At 36.4% G+C, this 25,873-nt stretch overlaps 3 protein-coding genes across 3 annotated transcripts; 2 read left to right on the top strand and 1 right to left on the bottom strand.

The window, feature by feature from the left end:
• Window positions 1–3,888: 3,888 nt before the first annotated feature.
• On the bottom strand, window positions 3,889–5,769 carry CycY (cyclin Y). The gene is made up of 2 exons (XM_089631330.1): window positions 5,680–5,769; window positions 3,889–5,499 (listed from the first exon to the last, which is right to left on the bottom strand). The coding sequence occupies exon 2, from the start codon at window positions 5,358–5,360 to the stop codon at window positions 4,347–4,349; it is 1,014 nt and encodes a 337-aa protein (XP_089487456.1). The 5' UTR covers window positions 5,361–5,499; window positions 5,680–5,769; the 3' UTR covers window positions 3,889–4,346.
• A 2,649-nt stretch (window positions 5,770–8,418) lies between these two features.
• Window positions 8,419–12,884, top strand: RsfS312 (ribosomal silencing factor RsfS-like protein, 312). Its single transcript, XM_089631329.1, has 3 exons — window positions 8,419–8,854; window positions 10,978–11,238; window positions 12,559–12,884. Exons 1-3 carry the CDS (start codon window positions 8,521–8,523, stop codon window positions 12,729–12,731), a joined length of 768 nt encoding a protein of 255 aa, XP_089487455.1. The 5' UTR covers window positions 8,419–8,520; the 3' UTR covers window positions 12,732–12,884.
• Window positions 12,885–20,456: 7,572 nt separating this feature from the next.
• Window positions 20,457–24,740, top strand: LOC149424400 (uncharacterized). The gene is made up of 4 exons (XM_089631064.1): window positions 20,457–20,734; window positions 21,673–21,846; window positions 22,369–22,577; window positions 22,986–24,740. Exons 1-4 carry the CDS (start codon window positions 20,559–20,561, stop codon window positions 24,314–24,316), a joined length of 1,890 nt encoding a protein of 629 aa, XP_089487190.1. The 5' UTR covers window positions 20,457–20,558; the 3' UTR covers window positions 24,317–24,740.
• The last annotated feature ends 1,133 nt before the right edge of the window (window positions 24,741–25,873 follow it).

Genomic DNA, 25,873 nt, shown 5'->3' with positions numbered 1-25,873 from the left:
AAAGAATTAAGAATTAGAGTGACTATTTAGTTGTTACCCCTTGACTAATCAGTTTGTATTGAAGAATGAACAAGTTGGTGAATGATTTCACTGTGAGTGGTTTACTTATGATTTCACTTCTGGAGGGTTGCACTTCATCCTTCCTACAGGATCCAATCATCAGGGCAGTGTAGATTGCTCAGGAGGCTGTGAGTATTATATGAAACTAAGTGGCATATAAATTATACTCAAAGGTATCATATTTAACGGCCCGTTTTTCAGCATACTCAGGGATGTTATGAGTCCGATTGGGTTGCCAGGATTCCTACTCAATAGTAAACTCTGGACAGACCTGTCTAATAATAATGATTGGATTATTTCTACAGTGCAATTTTCATGGGAAAATCACAGAGTGTGAAATGCTATTTAAGAGCAACTGAAATCCATTTCAATTGCATGTGGATAATAGAGCAAATTTTTTTTACCTTTCATAGGAAAAAAAATAGTTGCTGAAAAACGAAGTACCTATTTTTATTTTGAAATTTCTCATACATACACGCTCCCTAGCACAGGAGTTAAAATGAGACAAAAATTAATGCATTTATAGCTGCAACTTCCCCTTGCTTGCAGAGATAACTTTGTAGATCTGTATCGTCCATCATTATAAGAGCCATATGTAGATTGTCAATGTACATCTCGGATTATTTTTAAGTCAAAGAATGTCGATGCTTAACAGATCATATATTGTTTAGCTGCTGGACATCAGAAAAACCAAGTATACTCTCCTGCTAATATTAAACCGTGTGTCCCCTCTCGGATAAAGAACTTGGATAAAATAAAATGTATGTGCTTACCTTGTTAAGTTCGGGAGGCGGGTACAGGCACTTCCGCCTCGGAAATCGTTGGTCTTGGCAGCGTATGCATTTACCTACTACATATGTGGCTGGCGGACCGGTCGAGGGAGACCCTTTGAACTCTCCAGCCAGATTCTATCAACCCATTGCCATGAACCGCAGTGGGTGGCATGATTTCATATGTGATCGCTCTTGGATTCATTCCATTCTTAGATTACTACCCACTCGTACCCTTTTTCCTTCCCAGAACTTTCTTTTCTTTTTTATGTGAATACCACACAAGAATCCAACTGTCTGTAGCCAATGAGACTATGGCATTCTCAATTGTGGTATGCTGTGAGGCTGAAGGTAGTGGGGAAGGGGAGAAGGTGGGGGAGTACCTGACTATTTAGATCTGGTTGCCAAACACGGCTAAAGCCATTTCAAGTAACGTTTCAATTCTGAATGGTGGTCTTACATCAGGGCGGTTCTGAGAGTATCTTCCTCTCTGGAATGTGCCGCATGTATACTATATATTATTTTAAATGAATGGTTTGTGAATAACACAAAATTATAAATATAATTTACTTACGCAAGTCTAGTCTAAGATTGCTGGTCGGGAGCAGTGGCGGCTCGTGACTTTTGGGTTACTACAGTGCTAATATTACAAAAAATGGCATTATTGATGTTGTTGTAGCTGAAAACGATTTTTTATTATTTTTTTTTAAATTGATTTTTTGTATGAAGATTTTCAGGAATTCCGTGCGGCGCACGGCTATACTGAAATTTCCTGAAAATCTTCATACAAAAAATCAATTTTCGAAAAAAAAATAAAAATCGTTTTCAGCTATAACAACTTCAGAAATGTCATTTTTTTAAATATAAGCACTCTAGTACACCCAAAAGTCACGAGCCGCCACTGGTCGGGAGCCTCACTCTTCTACCACAATATTCCAAAAGATGACATGGGTCCTGAGAGAAATTATTTACCTTAGTGCCTCGTATGTTGTGTATCCAATATGGATAGGACTGTAAGTAAGGGTTAGGTTTTCGAATGTGCTTTGTTTCAATAAACAAATACAATTGTATGTTTCACATAACGCAATCTCCTTTTGGTACGGAATCCTTATCTTACATCTATTTATTCCCAAACTTGCAGATTCTACCACATTCAGCTAATGTATAAAGATAATAATATTATTTGATTCGTATCACTTCCTAGAGTTAGTTCAAACAAGTCTTAACAAACAATCTGATAAAAGAGCAAGTCAATACAAAGAATATTCAGGGTTTTTTTACTATTGTAATTTGTATGTTTTCAGGTGCTGCTATATAGGGTATCCGGGGGTAAAGTGCACAAACTTCGGGAGGTGATTTTACGTGATGGTAGAAGTAAAAAAGATAAATTACTTTTTTCGTAAATTATTCATTTTTTAGTTATTTATTTTTCCATACAAACAATTTAACTTATTTACCATAAAATGTTGAAATATCTAAAAAAGTTATTTATCTTTTTTTTACACTAACCCTGCACTTCTGGGAAGGTAAAAGGTTTGAGGGTTGGATAGGAATCTAGGGATCAGTGAGTCCAGGGGTGACGGACATATGAATATATCCCTCCCACTTAGGCGCAAATTCTATGGGTCGAAAGACCAGTTGGAGGTAAAAGGATCTCCCTAAAGCAGCCTCTCACGATTAGCACGCCACGCAGCTTGTGGGCAGGCGCATCACCCAATGAACGCCCCTGCTAATCAATTACCAAACGTAGTGAAACACATGGGGACACCTATGGCTGACGGTGTTGGTTATCCAATAAATGGTTACCAGGGTGGCGATACCCAAACCCGCCTCCCAATTTTTACTTCACTTGTATAATCACATAGAATTACCTCCCGAAGTTAGTGAACTTTACACCCAGACACCTTGCCTAATGATCTGCTGTCTTTTTCCTTCCTAAATTGCTAAACCTTTCTAAAAAAATGACTGAAAATCGAGAGATAGGAAATAATTGATTTTCTCCAGTCTGCATTCCAGCTAAATATAATTTTAATTTGAAACATGAATTTTAAAAACAGTTGTTTTAACCTTGTGTACGTTCCCATTAAGTAAATGTATTACAATCAGGTTTATTTCTGCTATATTTGTATATCATACACATGAAAGTTAAGTTCATTAAAGTTAAACTTACACCAATTGCGCTTCACAGTACAATGCATTTGTTATGGTACATAGCTCAACTCTTATTTTAATTTTATTTACTTATTGTTTCTTTTTTCTTACACACATTATATAATATGAACTAAGATTGTCAATTTCACTGTTCTAATTGAACAGTCTTCAATGCACTGTAAAATAATTTCTGTACCAGTATTAAAATAAACATATCGGCGAGTATGAACGACATGGTTCATTCGAGTGTTTTTCAATCTATGGGTCGCCGGCAAAAGGCGAGGTTCTAACTAACACTACTTCAGTGAGAAGGATGGGCTTGTTTGTTTTTCAAATCGTGATGCTATTTTTGATATGTTAATAATCAAATCATTTTCTAAGTTTGTTTCTCCTTTTAGTTTTAATGTCCACCATTGAAGAGAATGTCCATTCACATAAGTACGAAGTGGCAAATGGCACTAATCATTTTAGAGCTTCCCTTGCCAGCTCTGGATACTCTTCTTTTCTTTTCATTCAAAACATGTCAACACTGAGAATGAAATGCCATTTTAAGCATGCTATCAGCGGCTAAATCTAGATTTTCTTTCATATTTGTGGTGAGATAATAATAATATTTGGCTAATTTATATAGCGCCGTTTCCGTGAGAAATCACCTCAAGGGCGCCAGTTCTATCGATTTATCCGAGAAAGGGTTTAAAATTCATCTACGCCCATTGTCAGCATTAATAACTTTTTATCTGTATCTATGGCCAAATGGGGTCGCCAGAATTTTTCAACCTGTAAAGGGGTCGCGTATTCAAAAAGATTAAAAAACACTGCTTTAGTCGATCTATCTTAGAATTACTGTTTTCTTTCCAGAAACATACTGCAGAGGTTAATGATAAGTAAGAATAAGAAATAAAATAAATTTGTCTCATATTAAAGCATTTTATTTTTAAAAACACCTAGATTTTTTGCGTTTATTTCAATATCCATGGAAAATATTATTACATTAATTATTATTATAGACAGCTTCAAAATAAACAGGGACATTCTGCATAAAACCTCTGCAGAGGTTCTAGAATGTTTACACCAAATGAATTGACTTAAACCTGCGGGAAAATCAAACAGATCGATGAATTTCTGACTAAAGTACATTAAATCATAATTTATTCATCATATCACAATACATAATATATTATTTATTTATAAAATTAAAAGGCAGTTAGTATATCTCATATTAAAAAAATATTATAGAAAAGCTTAGGAGATAAAGTACAAACTGATGTTTTTCTATAGATAGTTAGGTAAAAGTTAAGTTGACACTACAAAAACTTTGGTTGAATGTTCTTGTTTAAAACAAGTCATATCGTATGAATACTGAGTTCAAGAAAGTATGGCAACACTTCTCCTAGCCACCCCTGTGGGCTGGTTCACATTATCCATACTGGACCACTTCTTCACTCCACTCTTCACCAGTTCCGCATTGATCTTGTCTTCCATCACCCGAGACATAGCCTCCAGCTTCTGCGCACGCTCCTTGCTCAGCGGTTCATTAGGGAAGGACAGTTCATTGGCTTCTGCCAAAGTACGCAAGTCAAAGTAATACTTCACATACACACTAGAAGGTACGTTAATATTGAATTGTAACATTTCCAAGAATTGCCTTTCTAATTCGTTCATATCCTCAACAGTAATATCTTTCAATATTTGGCAGTAGTCTACATTCCATACAGCTTGGTCGTCCCACACTTTACTGGCCAGAAGAATAGCCCCCAGGACTATCCGCTTCCAGTTGGAGGGAGCAATGTCCAGCTCCGCACATATTAAGAGCCTCTCCAAATACACCAGGGTGATGATGGCGCACTCGGCAGTGAGTTGGGCTGCGTTGAACAATGTCCTGACGAATTTGTAAATCTGTTTGTGCTCGGGATTGTATTTCTCGTAATCGTCACCCACTCCACCTCTAGTCAGGGGGTGAAGTTTTTCATCGAAAATGTCCAACTGTCTTTGTGATTGTCTGTTCTTAATATGATAATATATGGCTAGTGCTACACACTTCACCGTATTCTTAAGATTAGGTTGGGAGACTGTACTGTCATCCAGATAAATTGTAGAACAAGAACTACTTTTCTTTAACTTGGTATCTGCTATTTGATGTTGACTCCTCTTCCTAGTGATGCCGTTCTCCAGCGAGGCTTTTGACCTCTCCATGAATATTGTGCCGGTCATTGGGTCCTGCGACGGATCAGCGTCTCCATCGTCAGGCTCCCTCTCACTGATATGCTGCAAGTTGGTGACACTCACCTCGCCTTCGGGAAGATGTTCTTCGGATGTGACTGCATCCTTCCGAACGGGAAGTGGACTACTGTAAGAACAGCAACTGCTCTGGTTCCCCATGATAACAAATTGTTTGCTTGGGAAGCAAAGATAATATATCTTCAAAGTGACTGGGGCATATTGCACGATAGTAAATCTTGTAAGGCGCACAAGCCTTATATTGGTCTCAGGAAGAACTCATTATAAAATGTGACGGTTTCTGAAAAATAACAAAAAACAATTATATTGTTAACCCAACCCAATTATATCTTTACACTAACAAAAATTGTTGACTGAGGCTTTCAAAGATTTTACAGATGAATAAAAACATTTTATTTAAAATCTTTGCAAATATTTTAAGCTAATTCAATCGTCTACCGCCAATTATTAGAGATTATACCTCCACAATGCCGCCGTCAAAACTTTGTAGCCACATCCCCGAAGATAAAACCAAAACCATCAAAACTATCAACCCGGTCCGGACGTTCACTCTAAGGATGTGCAATGGATAATCGACATTGGATATATGATTATCAAAATACAATAAAAACAAAAAATATTATTTTTTGTTCACTCTTTTATGGACCAAATCCCTTGCGAAGTCAAATAAATATATTTAAAAAAACGTTATTTACATGTTATATTCTATAGTAAGGTTTTAATTTGTGTCTTTCCCTCGATTATAAAGCTCTACATACCGTTCGTTTCTTAAATTTCCGAAGTCACTCTTTTTTGTTATTCTTTCAACCAATAATATACACTTTAATTTCACTTATTATTTATAAAAAGTTGAGGTAGCTCAATACGGCCTAATACCCCAAAAATAAATCACTATAATGTCATGGATCGTCATCATGTCCAGGATATGATAGGAAATATAATGAGAATAATTGGATAATAATAAACGTCATGTTCACGGAGGAAAGAATTACTAACGACTAGAATATTATCAGTCGTGATCGACATAATATTAATTTGGACAACATGAGCAACTGTCTTTCGTACGAGTAAGTATTCTTTCTTTCGGTACCCGATTCAATTTTTTTAAATGCTTGCAAGAGTGATCCTTGTCAAAGTTATATTTTCTACGAACCTTGGTGAAAAACCATTTAAAAAATAAATGATATTACTAGTTGCAAAAAAAATTCATCTGTGAAAATAATAGTTTCGATATTTTTTTGCAAATATCGAAATAACCTCTCTACCAAAATGTAGCCATACTAATATACCATACTTTTGTCTCGATAATGCCCATCACTAGATTGAGGAGATATTCCAGATTCTCGTTTCTGTGGTTTTTGACCTTTCCGTTAGGGTTGCCAATTCGCGTGGAAGACCTCAAATCGCAGGGAATGTCTAATATTTTTTCACGAATTGGGTATTTTGCGAGAACCTTTTGGTAGGGAAAATGCTGGGATTCTAGAAACTCTTGACTATCCTACCAACCTACTACATTGGAAAAAATATAGTCACAATAATTGAGAATATGTTGTTACCAATATACTAAGGGGAGTTAATAATTAATATTATTCATGTAAAAGAAAAGGAGGAACGAGTAAAAAAAGAAATTACTTAGTTACAAAACACTCTTAAAATTTATTTAATAAAATGTATAAAGAAGGGTTAGTCTTAATCTAGGCTTAATGATAGTTCTTAAAATTAATTCTTAAAACTAATTGTCCTTTTTCTTAATCCTAAATTATCTTCATTCACTGTCTTAAAAGTTGGGTCACGTTACGAGATAATTATGCAAAAATTGTGCAGACACTTCCCTTTACGATGATTCTGGAATCACGGATCTCCACGTTCGCACTTATCACCGACAACACAAGCGGCAACTTGGGTTGGATCCGAAGGGCGGAAGTTGTTCAACCTGGGCCAAGGCTCCGAAGGGCGGAGTCGGCAGGCAGCGAATTCTGAGTGGGCAGCTTCTGGGTAGGAAAATCCTCGGCACCGCTCCAAGGGGGAGAGCAGGAAGTTTCTCGGCGGAGGTGAGACGGTAACTTCTGCTAGGGCAGCTCCCTGGTCGGAAGAGCCTCGGTGCCGCTCCAAAGGGGGAGAGCAGGAAGTTTCTCGGCGGAGGCGAGACGGTAACTTCTGCTAGGGCAGTTCCCTGGTCGGCAGCTGCCTCGGCGCCGCTCCAAGAGGGAGAGCAGGTTGATGGCTCCCAAGATGATGACTGTCGAGTGCGGAAATGTGAAGTGTCGAGAACTAGGCGAAATCGTGACCGCCAAGAGGCCAGCCTCCTGGGCGGAGGCGCCTCGGCGACCGCCCCAAGGGGGGGCGAGATGATGACTCTCGAAAGGCGAGATTGTGACTGTCGAGAGGGCAGCCTCCTGGGCGGAGGCCCCTCGGCGACCGCCCCAAGGGGGGCGAGATGATGACTGTCTGACTGGGTACTCTTGACTGTTTTTGGTCGGGACTGTCTTCAGCTGCGCAATCCAGCGACCGTAGCGCGCCTGTCGTGGGGTGCTGTAACTAAAGTGGTTCCGCTTTACACCACTTCGGTACGTTGCTTGAGTCCGTGGCGCTGGCATCGACATTCTCACCGTAGTCGTTATTATTATTTTAAAAGATGCTAAAATGACATTTGTACAAAGCTTTCAAACAATTACAATATAGCCTAGCCTTGGGCGAAGGTTTTTATTGCCGGATCGCTGGTTTAACAATACACCCATTTCGGATTACGACTTGATGAGGGTCTTGAGCTAAATCTGCCGACTAATGGGTGTATTTCCAAGTTGGCTTTCTATTTTTTTATTGCGGGACCGGTGAAACTGTTCAGTAAATACTTAAGGTCTAATAATTCGAACTGCCGCCTCCATCTGCGTGTAAAATCACAGAGACAAATGCTGGAGCACGTGTTCGCTTTGGTCTTTCTGTGAATTCAAGTCATGTATATAGCTAGGGACATATCAATGTACTATAATTTCGTTTTCATTAGCAGCAAATTTTCAATCAAATTTCTGTTTTTAAAGAGAAAATCCGAAAATGACCAGATAATATAAAATAAAAAATAATTTCAATAGAATTTCGGAGATAGAATTACATAACTTGTCTTGATTTATTTTCTTTTCCCCAATTTGGGGATTTTGAGAACCTGTGGGTATATTAGAATATATGCGTCGGCATTTCGGCAACCCTGGCAACCCTTGTTTCTGTACGTCATATCTAGAAATTATAACTTTATAACCTCAAAAAATGCATAAACAATAAATTTTCGATTTGTTTTTCGTTCAAAATGTTAAACCCATTTTCAACCACACTAATGTGCAGTAAAGTATTGAGACAAGTTTGCCAGTATAACGCTTGTAGAATAAATTTGAGCAATGTTATCAAATTTCACAGTGGGAATAGGTTATGTTTGCCTAGAAGAATACCGGGCTATAAAGTAATTGTCCCAAGTATTACTGAAACCGAAAATATCTCTAAAATACCTTTAACAGTACCAGGGAAGTATAAAGTGTTCGAAGATACAGACGCTTCCGTTATCGGAAACACAAATGAAGAAAATATCTTTGAACCGAATGCAATGATCGACGAGTATGACGAATTTGAGGGTATGAATACCGCAAGTAAGTGCCTTCCTATGCTAATTTTGGCAACTGTTAGAAAATATTCCGCCACACTCTTAATACGCATAATTATCAATAGCAATGCTTCGTTTCAGCTAAATTACTGTAAGAAAAAACTACAAAATTACCGGAATTGGAAAAAATTGCATTTAAATATTTTTTCGTTCAAATTATTACGGATAATTTATCGTCTAGTTTGCGGCCATCAACAGTTGATACTAGTATATTAAATCAAAGTCAATATAAAACTATTTTGTGCTGTCTTTCCATAGCGACAACACCATGCAATTTGGGTTGCACTCACACACATTCATATATTTTTAAAATATGCTTTCCTTACCTAGATTTTCGTAGCGGAAAATCCATGTAACTCAAAAATATAACAGTTAGACAGGTTTGTTGAAATCTTAAAATATCACTGTTAGACAGGTTTGTTGAAATCTGAAAACAACTCAATTGGCCCTTTTTTCAGTTCCAAAAGTTTGGGTTTTGAAGAGTATTTAGGAATGTATAATGATACATCCTCAAGTGGTAAAAATCAATCGTGTTAAAAGTGATCAAGAGATTACAAGCTTTGGAATCCCCCAAGGTACAGTGCTTGGACCAATTCTATTTACTATATATGTAAACGATATTTTTTTTCAACCTTTACATGGTCAAATCACGTCATACGCCGATGATACAGTATTAATAATAAGTGATAAGACTTGGGAAAAAGTAGAATTAAAGGCCACAGAAGATATCAACACGCTCAAGAATTTTTTTGACACCAATTTACTGTCACTTAATAATGAAAAGACATTTGTAATTCCATTTGCAATCCATACAAATGATACTCCTAAAAATTTTAACATTGTCATACATAATAATACTAAAATTCACAGCCAAAACTATTGCAAATCAAACTGTACAGTACTAAAAACAACAAATGAAATTAAATATCTAGGAGTAATTATTGATAAAAATCTGAAATGGAAGGAACAAATATGTCAAGTAGTAAAAAAAATTAGAAAATTAATATATATATTTTTAAGAATTAGAAACTTTCTGTCGATAAAAAATCTATATTTAATTTACTATGCCTTAGTTCAATCCACTTTACAATACGCTATTATTAGTTGGGGATCCGCGTATAAATGTAACCTTCTTCCAATTGAAATTATACAAAGAACAATTATTAAAATTATATTAAAAAAATCCTTTGACTACCCAACAGAACGCCTGTTTGAAGAATTTCAAGTACCTACATTTAAAGACCTATATATTAAAAACTCATTAATCCAAATTATAAAAGAAAAAGATAAATATCAATTTTTAAATGAAAACAGAACGCGACTTAGACATGTTTTTCTATGCCCAAAACTAAATACGTCTTTTGCACAACATCATTATACTTACCAGGGAAGAACTTTTTTCAATCGTCTACCAGAAGAAATCAGAAGCATTAATGATAAAACCCAAATACTGCTCTCTGTCAAGAGACACTTTAAAAATATTCTGAAAAAAAAAACTACTGTCACTTAATTAATCTCACAAATATCCTTAGTTTTCCATAACTTTCTTTCTTTATTAAAATTTATTATATTAATATATTATCCTTCACTACTATCAAAAAAAAAATACTACAGCAAACATACATTTATGTACAATGAATTATCTAAGTACTAACTAACAACAACATTTATGTACACTCCCCTTCCATACACAAGCAAATGCTTTCAATGGAAGAGTAGTAAAAAAACCCAAGATGTAAAATGAATTATGTACCATGTAAACTTATTATTAAAAAAAAAAAATAAAAAAAAAAAAAAAAAAAAAAAAATACTTCGCTAATTTTGTGACAAAAGTATTACTTAATAGTTTCACGTGTTCAAATCCCGGACCATTTGCCTAATGTGTTATTCAGCTTAACGTAATAATGATTCCTGTTTTTTAAACTAGGTTATCTTATTATATTGAAGAACAATTTAGCGCGTGAGCGCTATGCCTATCGTGACCATATATCTCCCATTTTCCAGTATTCTGTCCCGTTGTCCTGAAGGAAGTCGTCGGAATGCCAAAATGTCCTGTTTTCATTATTATTATGTTCATAATATGATTAATTGTTTTTTTTATATTTTAAGGGGGCTTGAGTGGCGTTTACGATATAGAAGAGTTGGTTGGCATATTGAAGAAGGAAAATGCGCGAGATGTTTTTGTTTGCGCAGTTTCTTCCAAGATTAAATATGTGGACTACGTTTGCATCGTGACAGGTCGCAGTGGAAAACACATGCTAGCCATGGCTGAATTTATCAGGAAGCTGTTCAAAAGAAAATGTAATAAGAAAGATGTTATTCCCACCCTTGAAGGGAAGGCTTCACAAGAATGGATCGCCCTTGACTTAGGTATTTAAAGCTTTTGAGATATTTATTTTGCATTTTTTATTCTTTTATTTAGTATGCATATTTAATTATAAATATCTCTATCTCTATTATCTATCTATAATAAAAATGTAAATGTTTGTTTATTCAAAATCTCAAATCTCCGAAAATTCTTCACAGATTGCTTTGAAATTTTGACACAACGTTGCATTTGAAAATGCATTTGTTTTTATATACCTATATTATATAGATGTCACCTATGACAGGTAAAAACATGCATTTGTTTTTAAGCAGCACGATCTGTTGGTTAAATATGATTTTTATTAAAACAGCGCCATCTGTTGGACAAACATGTTTTTTTTAAGACAGCGCCATCTGTTGGACGTAAAAACAATAAGCGTTATTGTTTTTCTATCTGCACAGACAGACTGAGCCACAGCAATGCGTGGTGAGGTAAAACTAGTACTAAAATAATGTTTCATCCGCGTCTTACGCTTACGCTTAGTTCTTCTAAACTATGCAACGGATTTGATAGTTTTCTCCATTATTCTTATCTCCGTGTTGGAGGCCCGGGTTTGGTGTGTTTTTCTTAGATACATAAGTATCGTGTAATAATATCGTTTTAATATTAACATTTTAACGTATAATGTATTCGTTAAAAGTGTATCGCACACTGCATGACGTCATGATTAGGAGTTGTTTGAAAGATGACGTCAGAAAATTTACTTGTCGATCGTGCAATTCTATTAATTTCTTACATTTGTTAATGCGCTGTCTTCAAGCTATCTGTAAGGTACTTCTTACTTCGTACTTTTTTGTATTCAGATAGCTGATTACATTTTCTAAAATAAAGTCCGTGATGGGTACAATCTAAAATATTTAGAAATGGGTTATTTTTGTAATTGAAAAAATGAACTTGCCCAGCTATAGCTGGGAAGCAAAATAAGAAAACTCTAGACCAACAAAAGGCAAAACGCAATGCTCAGTGCCCATTTCTCATTGCGACACAATGCGTGGGTCTTTTCATAAATGTGCACGTGAACCAAACCAAAATTGTGTTGGGGTTATTTTTCAATGGATATGCCGTATTTAGTCTAATATTAGTCTATGATATCAACCTATTTTCTTTAATTTTGTACCTTTTTTCTGTACTTTTTTCTCTCTACTACAATATAAACCACTGTAATCATTTGTAAAATATGTATTCAAGAATAGACATAAATAAATATATATACTTTGGTATACCTAGCTATGTATAATTTAATTTAGAACCATATAAGTTATAGTAAAATATACTGCGAATGTCCAAATAAATAAATAATTCAATCAATCTTTTAATTTCAGGAAATATCGCTCTCCACTTCTTCAATCAAGATACCAGAGAATTTTACGATCTAGAGACCTTGTGGAGTGTAGGGAGAGAATTCGATCCAAAATGTTTAGAACATGAGAGCCATATATCAAATATCCTCGAAAGACATCAAATATTCTTACATGATCTGAAACCTAAAGAATAGGTTATTACCACAGAGGACTAACGGAGTTACCAATTAATTGATTAAATAACATACTTAGTATTAGGTTTGAAAAACTGTGTGATTTATAAAAAAAATTAAAAATAGATATATGGGGTAAAATTGGAAGATTTATGTTACTACAAATATTGTGAATAAATTGAATCTAATCTCATTTGTTTTGTTTACGCTGTTTCACTAATAATAATGACATGTCTTTATTTGAAGATTTCATTTTCACGAAATAACAATCAAATAATTATGTATACCGATCCTTCCAATTACCTTCCCTTAGCCATCAATTTCATACTCTCAAGGGTATTGGAAAGAGTGGTTAATAACAAGTTGCTCACATACCTCGAGAATAACAACCATCCTAAGCGATCGGCAATATGGATTTCGTAGTTTGTGGCAAAGTTCTCAGGTATGTGACGCATATTTAATAAATAAAAATATTTAAGGGAGGTACTTGGAACATTTTGGAGAAACTCAAACTGTACGGTTGGATATCTCCAAAGCTTTTGATAGGGTCTGGCATAGGGGGCTTGTCGGGAAGTTACTATCGTGTAGGATCCATCCAAACCTGCACAGTTTGACTGCGGACTTTCTCAAAGGAAGAACAATTCAAACCGTAGTTGACCTGTGCTGTCGCCGATGCTGTTTTTGTTGCACTTCGATGATCTCGTTGAATGTTCACCAATTCATTACTAAGCTGACGACAGCACCGTTCATGAAGGTTATCTTTTTGACAAGCTCCCTTCCACTTATGATGCCCGAACAGCTCGGGAAGTTTTGAGACACAAAGTGACAAGGTTCGTGTCTGCATCAAGGCGAACCTGGTCAGTTTCAACGTTTCAAAAACCCCAGCCTGTCTGATTTTGGAAAAAAGGGACATCAATGACTGTGAGGTGAAATTTGATGGAACCACCCTCCCAAATAAAGACTCCGTTGAAATGTTTGGAGCAAGTATATTAGACTGGCTTATGTATCGAGGCTCTGCTCGAGTAAATCTTCCAAGAAACTGGGCGTCTTGTATAGGGTCGGCAGGTTCTTCAATATTAACCAGTTGCTACAACAATTGGATTTGGGAGCCACCTCTGGGCTGGAGCCCCACAATACTTGATGAGCATTCTTGATTCCTTGCAAAGGAGGGCGTTCTGTCTGATTGACAATCGATTGCTAACAGACCGGTTGCCATCTCTAATGCACACATGCAATGTGGGCATGCTGAATCGTTTCTACGGGTATTTTAATAAAACCTGCTCCAAAGTGCTAACAGCATTAATCACCAGTGCATGTGCGTGAAATTCACAGTTGATGTAGGCTCGACGGCTCGTATGTGGAATGGGCTACCAGCATTTGTCTTTCCTCCATATAATCCAGGGCTCTTCAAGACCCCCATTAATTAATTCCTTCCTACAGACCCTACTTTAACCCGCCTCACAACGCTGCCCAAAAGGGTGGCGACACATCTCCCCTGCCCTTACACTGAAGAGAAAGTGGCGCTCTTGTGAGGTGTCACACAAAAAATAAAAACATAATGAATGGGAATAAATTGCTGACGGTATATTAGTCTAGAGTTGTATAGAATAGAGAATAGAGTTGTATCGTATAGCCCGTACAGACAGAGGTTTGCAACCGTGTTTCATTTAGTTTGGGGGAGATATATGGTGCGGAGAGAGGATTCACCCAATCTCTGGACTCCAGTTGACTAGGTAGTATTGTATCTAATTGTATACATCTATATTGATGTAGGTATGTATTTAAAAAAATTTAAAGCTTGGACGATATTACTATTGTTATAATGTCAAGTAAAAGAATGTAAGGATGACTTGATGAAACCACCATAAGGTGGCTGAAGAACATGCTCTTAAGCCGGATACTTACGGTGGCAAGGGATGAGGTGAAAATCTGAGTATTGGTGATCACCCTTGTTGTGAAGCCTAGTGGCAGATAACCTCATCCTAAAGCTCAAAAACAGGGGCCTATATACACAAGGGTATGCGGATGACATCGCAACCATAATAAGGTGTCGGGATGCAGACACAACCATAGGCCATATACAGTCAACACTGGCAACAGTGGAAGCATGGTGTGAAGAAACAGAGCTGTCAGTCAATACAGACAAGACAGAACTGGAATCTTTACTCGCAAAAGGAAATTAGAGGGATGGAGCAATCCAACCTTCTAAGGAAAGAAGCGAGAACCCTCTAACATGGTTAAGTACCTCAGAGTCATCACAGATGTCAAACTAAGCTGGAAAAACCAGGTGGAAGCTGCCTGTGATCCTAAGCGAATCTGCGACAGAATGTGGGGTCTCAAATCTAAAATGATGCAATGGCTGTACGCAAAACCACGGATAATGCATGCATCCTTGGTCTGGTGGAGGAAAATAACACTGAAAACAGTGATGGTCACACTCAACCACATACAGGGACTTGATTGCAGAGGAATCACAGGAGCCATGTGAACATTCCCATACTAGCCATGGGAGTGGTGCTGAATGTACCCCCACTAAACATAGAAATAGAAGGGGCGGCGATGGCGGCAGCCTACAGTTTACAATGGAAAGGTGAGTTGACCAAAAACAGTCACATGGAGATTAGAACTAGATTTAGGGCAATTAGTCCAACAGCTGGAATGAAGCAGGACGGCAAACAAGCTTCTTCAGATAGCAGTTTAGAGTGATACCCCACAAGGGTGGAATGGAACACGGTTCCAGGTTCAACCTCCAAATAGGGACTAATCTGGTTCATAGATGGGTCCAAGATGTAGGAGGGGTTATGGACCGGGGTCTACAGGATTCCAAGAGAGAACATAGTATACCTTTAGGAACATATTGCACTGTGTTTCAATCTATCTAAGCTAAGATAGATGGAAGCTATCTTAGCCTGCGCACAGGAGAATGTACGTATCAGGTACCTACTGGAACAAGAACATAAGCATATGCTCTGATAGCCAGGCAGCCCTATTGGCACTGGAAAGTAACCGAATCGACTCCAGACTGGTGATGGAATGCAAGCCTATTCTTGGAAAACTTGCTACCATCAATAAAATACCCTTGATCTGGGTACCACGATATAAGGGAAGTGAGGGAAACGAGCGTGCTGATGGACTAGCAAGGAAAGGGCCGAAAACACCACTTGCGGGATCCAAGCCGGCTATAGAAGTGGCAGCTTGTTACACCAAATTACATATTGAAATGTGGGCCAATTCCCGTCACTCGGAGGAATGGGAGAGGGCACCCGGAATTAGGCAATCAAAAGTACTCATAAATGGACCAGACCCTAGACCAAGGCTGCCCAACCTTTTTAACAGTTGGGCGAAATTGACGATTTAAAAATCACTGGCGGGCCACTGAATACTGACGGTTCCTATTTCCATGGGGGGGGGGGGGGGTGTTGTTAGAGAATTTCTATATAACATAATTCCCCACAGCAAAAAAATTCAAAATGAGTGAGTTTCTATGCTTAAAGCACATGTATGCTCACCAGCTCCACTTTCAAGTCTCTCCCACCTATCTTCACACTCTGAGGAGTCCCTTGCACAACGTTTCCTGTCATGGCTACTCTTTGCCCGGGTCTTGCAAACCCTAGTAAGTACATCAGTTTTATTTCTACACGACAACAAGGGTGATCCACAATGTCAGATCAAATTCTTCTACAATCTCCTTCATCAACCCCAAGCATCACTTAACGAGCATCTCTGACACGACTACTCCCGGTCAGTGTAGATCTCACCCAGCACAAAACCGTCGCCGAATCTGTAATGATCTCCAGAGTTTGAAGATTTCACTTGAGAGTCAGATTTAATCCCTTAAGGAAGGAAAAGTACCAGCATTTCCATACTTAAAACAGACATTAGAAAAGGATTACCACTCCTTTTACGATAACCTTCCGCATCATTAAAATCATTAAAATGCATCTAAATAGACTGCCTCGACATATACATACATTGTTGTGTTTTATTTTGTGAATTCCTATCTCCCAAATTTTCCGCTAGGTTGTTCATAAAACTGTTCGCAGAAAAGTATGTATCTTTTGTAAAATACGTATCTCCATTCTCGGTTTTTATGTAAACTTCCTAACTCCGATTTGAAATAGAAAGCCTTAGCTTACAAAAGTTTAATGATTGATTATAAATTTCGAAATATATTATATGTTCGAAACATAAATAAAAAGAATGAGCCGTCTTTCATTTTTTTTCACTACGAGGTTTTTTGTGCCTCCTGTAAAATTTTACATTTGGTGGTTACGCATTCTACGAATTAATGCGACGATATGTGATTCCCCACAACAATTTTTCGAATTCCATGGGGGGGGGGAAGTGGCTACAAGATTCCATTTCGGACGCAAAAATATAATATCAAAAACCGGTGTGTTTTTGTTTAAAAAGTAAGTTCAAGAGGTTAGATTTTTTCGTCGCTGATTCTCGTTCTGAGTAGCCTAAATAGCGATAAATCGCCTTCGTTGGCAACACTGGTGACCGTGCGCAAGCTGCATTGTTTGTTTTACCGCGGGCCCGCGACACTTTTTCAAATTGGCGGGTTTTTTTTAAATGGTTCACGCGGGCCACTTATAATTCGTTCACGGGCCACAATGTGGCCCGCGGGCCTGGGGTTGGGCAGCCTTGCCCTAGACGAATCAGGCAACTAGTCAATATGGACAGAAACTTACTGAGGGAACTGGTAGGACTACTAATGGGATAGTGCCATCTCAGCAGATAGAAGCAGTTGTTGGGAGTGGAAAACCCCAATACCTACCTGTTGGGAACAAGGCTCAGATACCTGGGAAGACACATTGTAGCACCAGAAGACATAAGATTGAGGTAAAATTGGAATAGCACAATGGTCCTATGGCGTAAGTGCTCACGAGAACTCTACATTAACCGTCTTCTATCTAAATAAAAAAAAAATTGTACCCTCTTATTCTATATAAATAAAAATGAGAATGTTCGTTTGTTCAAAATCTTAGGGTACGTATACATTTGCAAACCGAAACACGAACCATACTACGAATTACGGGAAAGGAACGAATCAACTGCGGGTGGCGTTTCGCGCCATTTGCGGTTGCTTTGTTTCTTTCCCATAATTTGAGGCTCAGTTCGACAGTTCGGTTCGCGGATATATTACATAGCATTAAATCTCCCTAAGTTCTTCTCCGATTGCTTTGAAATTTTGACACAATGATGTCAACTGATGATTTTTTTTTTAAACAGCGCAATCAAAACACCGTCATCTGTTGGACGTAAAAGCAGCACGCGCTATTGTTTCTCTATCTGCACAGACAGACTGAGCCACAGCAACCCGTAGTGGGGTACAGCTAGTATATTTATAAAAATAGTATGTAATCTACCATATGTAATTTCCCCAGAATAGCTAATTATGAGTGAAAAAACTTCTGATGGTGATTCTACATGATGGGCCTGACAGATTATGCTATAAGTTCAAAGCGTTTTATATAACTCCATATTGCTCGCCATACAATCCCATACAGACCTGTCACACCTAAAAAGATGATGTGTTATAAGTGTGGGCGTGACGACGATTTGCTTTAATATGCGCTGCGATCTGCTAGCCAGGCTATATTTACAAAAAAGTTTTTTTTTCTTCTTTTACTTCTGCTATTATGAAGAATCACCTCCCGAAGTTTGATCACTTTACCCCGGACACCCTGTATTCAGAGAAATGATTATTTAAACGCCAGTAGGTATAACAGATATTAAAAGATCTAAACTATATAACTTTTTTGTAACAGTATGTTATTTTCAATGGTGCTTGCTAAACCACAAAAAAATTTTTTATAAACCAGTTAAGTAATCTTTTATTAAGGATATTTTGATTTTTTATTATTATTTATATATACACGGTGTCCGGAAACTCGTAGTACAAGCGGGAAACTGGAGAATCTACACCACATGGGGAACCCAAAAAAACATAAAGTTTTTTGATTTGAGCAATTTCAAAAAAAAAAAAAAACCAAAAAAAAATATTTTTCGGCTATTTTAGGGTTAAAGTTTTTTCTGGTGTTTAGGGTTGAATAACAGATGTTTTAACCCTGCAGAGCAGAAATATTTTATGATTACACCGGGTTAAATGAAGGGTGATTTCAAAATAATGCTTCAAATCCGAGTTTCTTCATTTGTTTTACTTTCAAATAGTTTTAATTAGTTGGGTACTTTGATCTTCAGTAATAATTTATAAGAATTTGATAAAAAAAAAAAAAAAAAATCAACTTCAAACTCGATTTACTCGATAACGAAAGCTCAAATAAAAAAAAAATATACTACAAAATCGACTCCAAATGTGATGTAGATTCACCAGTTTCCCGCTTGTACTACGAGTTTCCGGACACCCTGTATAATTTATTTTTATTTTAATTATTATTTTATATTTTCTCTATCATGAAGGTTTACATATATAAACATTCATACTATCTTTAGAGAAAGTAGAGAAAAGTCGATGTTTTGTAATTAATATTTTCGGGCGCTTACATTGCTATCACTGGCTAAACCTTATGAGATACTTCAAAATAATGTACTACGGAATTGTAAATCTTTAAAAAGCCTACAGAAAATTCAACGATGGTATGTGTCTGTCTCCTAAGGATAAATCCCAGCAAGGCCGGGTACACGTCAACTACTTTCCTAATATTTATATTTTGCAAAGATAGCTAACATTGGTTTATGAAAAATCTTGAAATCCTCATATCAACAAGCAATATTTCATAAACACAAATCATTCCAGACAAACTAAGTTTCTTCACATCAGCCTATAGCACATCGTTCACTGAAGGCATCTGAACAACATGCATGATTACACAAAAACCTCATCCTCAAAATCCCTCAGATTTCTTACTTTATTTCCAAAAAAACTCCCTTTCTCGCTTTGAAATTAAAAATACTCAGATCTGGGGACTTTTCCCCAGACATACTATCGCTGTAATTCGGACATTTCAATTTCAGTTGGTCAACTCGACACTTGAAAGCGGTTTCATGATAAATCAACACAATGACAATTCAACACAATTTTAAAAAGTGATATAAAGTCATTAGAAACGATGAAAAAAAATAAAATTTAAACCTAACTAACCTAACCTACTTAACCCAGTTAATAAAGTTTTTGTTTCATCACTTTCCATGACTTTATATAACTTTTTAAAGATGTGATGAATTATCATTTTGATTATTTATCCGGTCACCCTTGAAAGTATATTCACAACTAGTGTGAAACTTCGTTCAACAAAGTTGAACAAGTTTTTTTCAAACTATTTTTATCGTTCAATAAAAGTTGATCAACTAAAATCGAAACGTCTGAACCATCCATTACTGGTATTATATACCTACCTATAATCGCAGATATATTTAAAAAAATCTTACAACTAAAAATATTTGTTGCTTTGGGGCGATTGTAAATGATTAGAAGGTCTCTCTCTCCGTGAAATAAACATTGAATGTGACAATTTATTTTTAAAAATGTGTCTTTTAGTAATACTTATTATCTAGTAACAGATAAAGTGTGAACAGCGTATCCCTATCTCATTTCCTTGGCATTTCCTTATCTTATCGGTTCTTTGTCGATCGATTGTAATTTTGAATCACCCGGGGACGACACCTACAAAGCTAGATCTGCGAGCTAATTACCAAATTAATTACTTGTTGTATTTATATTTCTTGTGATTGACAGCAACAAAATTCAGTTTACAATGTGTAAATTACAAGTGTCATTATTTCATAAATTCGGAGTGTGAAAGAACGATCCGAATAAAAAAGGAAGATTCCAAAATAATGTGAATCGTAAACAGTGTTGTAAAATGTTAAAAAACAGTCACGATGAACTCTTTGATAGATGCAGTTCCCAAGTATACTCTTGGATACCCTTTGTCCACGGCGTATAAAATTGTTTTTTACTTTGTTTTGCCTCCAATATTGTTATTGACGATTTATTCGACATTAATCGCCACCGACATAAGTTTAGTGTGTCTACATTTCATCGATGAAAACCCGAGGTAGGTCTCGACATTTCTTACCCATAATAAATAAAATGATACTAATAAAATAATAAAACTGAGTAGGTACATTCAGGTCATAATATTAGCAGACATGCAAGTATATGTCAAAATCGTTTGTTTATTCTTCATTCTTTATGAGCTTCTCTTTCGTCATTCTCGTTTGTCCTAGATATTGTTCCATGACGTAGTTTTGTGAATAGGTAGGTAAGTTTTAATGATTTGTATGGCAGAATTATAAGAGCTTGGACTCCGGATTTAGAGAACGTGGGTTCAGGGATAAACTTACTTAGATTAACCCTGGTGTGAGATCACCTAGCTTTCGCTATGTTAGTTACCAGATTTGAATAGTTACGTACTCCCAAACCTTTTACCTCTTCACTTATATCCACTTTACAATATCCCTCAACAGGGATAGATATTATAAACCGTTTTAAAAATACCTAAAAAATGTTGCAAAATACATACTATAATGTTTTCAGAAACCAAAAAAATCACCATGCATGTGGCTCATTTTGTGGTTTGTTTTGTATTTCATCGCGATATTACTTACCGATTAATGAGATTGGATGTTTTCAACTTCTAACCAAGCCAAATAATATTTTGATAAATTTTGAATACAACCTCAATCCACAAATTATTTTTGTTAAAATAACATCGAAATAAAAAATAAAAAAAAAACATTTGTGCTGGCTTTCAGGCCCTTGTCTCTGTAGTAACATTATAAAATAGAAATTGGGAATACAGAATGATAAAGAAATAGGTTAGGTTAGGTAAGCTTTTTTTTCTTCACTTTTCTTTATTTTCCTTCAATGTTCTGTTTTGTCATGAAACCATCACTGGAGCTTGTCACTCTACCACGTGGATCGCTGGTCGTCACACGTTTCTCAATGGACAGTATAGAACAGGACCTAATGTAAGACCATGTGGTATTCCAGATGGGCGACCATTACCCTCCTCTTCCTGTGGTGGCCCGCCGCAACAAGCTTTATCTTCACCATCTCCTCCCCCTCGGCCTGGCCGGCGGACCAGGCCCTGTCCGGGGACAATCTCCGCTTCCTCGCCCTCCAGCTCTGGTACTTCATTGGCTTCCCTGCGGCAGTCATATACAGGTAAGTGTAGGTTGAAGTATGCAACAATGCAAATATGTCGTTTGTCAAAAGTAGCCAGAAAAACTACATTTTAATGATTGTTTCTCGGAAATTGATTGACTTCCCCACACTGTGTATTATCATGTCTTATCACAAAAAATATAAATATTATATTATAGATACTAGTTTAAAGTCTTTTTGTAAAGATGTTCAATATGTTTAGTCAATTTATAATTTATTTGTAAACAAGTTCTGTTGTGTACTTATAACTACGACTGACAGCTGTTTCTTGGCCACTTACAGACGATCTATTTATATTACTCCTATATAGTTACTTATAATTAAAATCAAATTTTATTTAATTTTATTACCAACGCCTTTACTGATTTCCTCAGAAATTGTATAAAATTATTGATGGTTACCATGTAAAGTTTCTCCACCGATTGTACCTATTGTTAAAAACTGTTAACAACCTTTAGTAAAATAAAAAAAAAACATATATTTAACTCTCATATTTTGATTAATTTACGTTTACCGTTATAGATACGTCTTCAGGATATTCTGGGGACTGGAAGCACTTTTTGCCCACTGGGGAGGTCAAGATGAGCGAATGGAACGAGCCCTAGGGCTACTGATGGAGCCAAGTCCGCTAGAATTATACTTCTTCCTCCAGGCATACCTCCACTGCGCCCCTCAAATACTGCTGCAGTTCTACATATTATTGCGAGCTGATAGTCACCTTTCAGAAACTGGTAAGTTGGTAACTAATTAATAGCAAATACAATTTGAAATATATGGACCGTGTCTCTGATATATTTATAGCTTCACTTTATATCTAATACCAACAATATATTTCAAACAGGAATATGAGTCAAAACTTAAGTCTTTCAAATCAGTACTGGGCTGAGTGTGGTAGGTACCTTTCTCGTAATGTAAATACGGTTTCTATTGCATCCTCTGCGGGCTCAAAGATACCCAAAAATGTATAGCGAAAAGGTTGGCACGCTTTGTGGTTTGCATTTTTCAACGGCAGAAATTTACTCGGTCGCTTTTTTACGCTAAATGCCAAATATTAGTGTTAGTACAAGAATTTCACCACTTTCTTGTTTATCAAGCCTTACCAACTGCCTCGGAGAATAATATTTTTTTCTTCATTTTAGGTTCGTTGCAGCTTCTCAGTGCTTCTGCATCACTTATAAGGATGGCGATCACCACAGCAACTTACCAACGGTTTGAAAGGCGAAAGATATTAGGAATGCGCTACCCGTGGCTGGAGCGAAATGATACGTTCTCGACACAGTACTCAGGACAACCTAATAAACACATGAGCAAAGCCCCGGTGGAAACAATTTCCAACTTTGTCGGTCTGCCTTTAAACCTAATAAGTTATGTTGGTTCGGCTAATCAAAACAACAACGATGGCAGCGATGAAGATGAAGTGTTCGAGGTTCCTGACCATCTTAGTAAGACTGATGAATCACTTTACATGACAGATCATATTTTGATTGATGATCGAATGTACAGTGAACTTCCATCAAAAGAAAGTACTGAAGCTACCATTGAAAAAGCTCGAGAGAACCACGGTGAATCTGAGAATGAATTCGATAATGATGAATTATTAGATCTTCAACGAACCGAGTACCGAATTTCACAAGAAAATCAAACACAAGAACGCTCTGGGATAAGAGACAAAAAAGGATTGAGAGTTTCTATTATTGAGAGTCCAGATATCGAAATCAGAAGGCGGGAAAATTCGGACTCCCGGATTTATAATATAGTTGACATGTCTAAGCACACCACCCCGCCAGAAACCCCTGCACCAAGGCCTAAGTCACTCGCCGCCATCCTGGACATCAGAGATAGAATAAAGAGTAACGCAGAGTTAATCATGGATAAGATTCCAAAGCGAACATACAAAGATCAGGCTGACTTTGACGTTCCCGTGAGAATAAGAACAACGGCCATCACAGGCATAGAACAAGAGGATGGAGTTTCTAAATTCGTCGCTTTCATATCTTGGTTCCTTTTTCTGGGATCCAGAATGCTAGCTCTCGCAGTCTTTTCGCTTTTCTACCTAAACGCGTGCATTTATATTTGTGTCGTTCATTATTTGGTGATAGTTATTTTTCTGATGTGGAACTCGTGGCATGAGAGTGTGAATAGAAAGATTTTCTATTTTTTCCTCGGATATGTTTATGTGTTCTGTATCATTGAGTTCAAAATGAAGTACAGAAAAGTTCGATTGTGGTATGGTTTATATTTTATATTGGTAACGTCGGAGAACTTAGTGATGACCGCCATATGGTTCTGGTCAGGCCTCTGGGCAGGAGATCAAGCTTTCTGGTTTAATTTTATGGCTTTGGTCATTATATTTAGTTCTGTATTTTCATATTTGTGTTTTCTAATATATTTTTTAATTTTAAAACCCAAATCTTTAACCATGTACCCGTTAATGTCTTCACAAAGTTTGTTCCCAGTGACAATTTCGTAACCATTAGGTTTAAAAAAAATCACTGATGTTACCTACTGTAAAAATACTATACCTAAGAGTTTAAGACATTTATCCAACAATGAAAGATCACATTTCAGTGGGAATTCGCAGGGGAGATTTTGAAATTGGCGAGCTCCCAAGCTAAAAACAGCTTACACATTGTAATAAGGGTAGATTTTGTGAATACAAAAAAATCGAAATTTCTAAAAAAATACTTCAAAACCAAAATGTACCAAGCTAAAGATTCATATACAAGTATTAGAATAATGCATTTTAGTTTTTAAATGTTTTGAAAAAACATCTTGTACATCGAAGTTTTAAATTAAACAAATGTGTAAGAGCATATATTTATTGTCAATGTGTATTTTTAATTATTTTAATATAGGTAAAAATTAATCAATATTATGTATAAAATAGGTTTGTATGCACCGCATTTATAAATATAAAATATCATTTCATTAAAAAAACGTTTGAATGTACATTATAGAAATGTATATAGGTATAATTTTAATTGATTTGAAACGCTTATCTTTGTGAATATTTCGATATTTATGATCTTAAATCTTTTCGATAAACTTATCGCACACTCAAATAAATACCTTATAGGTGTATGATATTCGTATAATAACAATAATAATATTTGACTATAGCGCCGTTTTCGTGAAAAATAACAGCTAAGGCGATGTGTATGCACAAAATTATTTTTATTTGCACGCTGTCTAAAAAAATGATGTACCTTTACACCAACACATGATAAATTCATGAACAAAAGTAACTTTTCATGGATTTGATTAAATATATTATTTAAGTGAATTTTTCTAATCATGTTAAAAATACATGCAAGAAGCTCATTTAATTTTACGTAGGGGAGACCGAGGGGTTTTGAAACAAAGGTGAGTTGAAACAGTACCCATTTTTCCGAACTTAAAACCGTTGGCGAATTGGCAACATCGCTTTTCAACCGTTTACCTTTGCCTGCTGGCTCGTCAGTTCGCTTCGGTGCCGCGAGTCGAGCGGTTGTGGAGTTGTGCGAGCCGTGTCTCAAAAATCGTCAAAAGTAAGTTTTTAACGTTTTTTTACGATGCCTATATTTTGAGAATGGTTTTGTATTTTGGTTTAAGTTATATGTGTTTCGAAACCTCATTAACTAACGATTTATTACATATGTTTGGTACAATTGATTTTTGTTTATTTGCTTCTTGATTGTGGATTAAATAAAAAAATGGGAGGTTTTTTCGTACTGAGGAGATTTGAAACAGACTGTTTCAACTCTCCTCGTTTTCAATTTTATTTGTTTATTATTTTACGGGCAAAAAATAAAATGTTTTTTTTTGTTGATTTAATTTGTTTATTTTGTTTCAGAATGCCTACTTTTTATAAAAGAAAGACTGACAGAGGTATGACGAGTATCGAAATATATGATCTCGCAGCAGAAGAAGTAACTTTGCGACAGAAAAGTCTCCGTGACGCGGCTTCGAGTTACAACCTGAACCATACCTCCCTCTACAGGTATATTAAAAAAAACTGCTTATGAAGCTAAGGAAATGGCGACTGCTC

Source organism: Hesperophylax consimilis, chromosome 4, assembly GCF_061612785.1.
Source record: "Hesperophylax consimilis isolate HC1 chromosome 4, BYU_Hcon_1.0, whole genome shotgun sequence".
Taxonomy (NCBI): Eukaryota; Metazoa; Arthropoda; class Insecta; order Trichoptera; family Limnephilidae; genus Hesperophylax; species Hesperophylax consimilis.
This window is presented reverse-complemented; position numbering and strand designations above follow the sequence as displayed.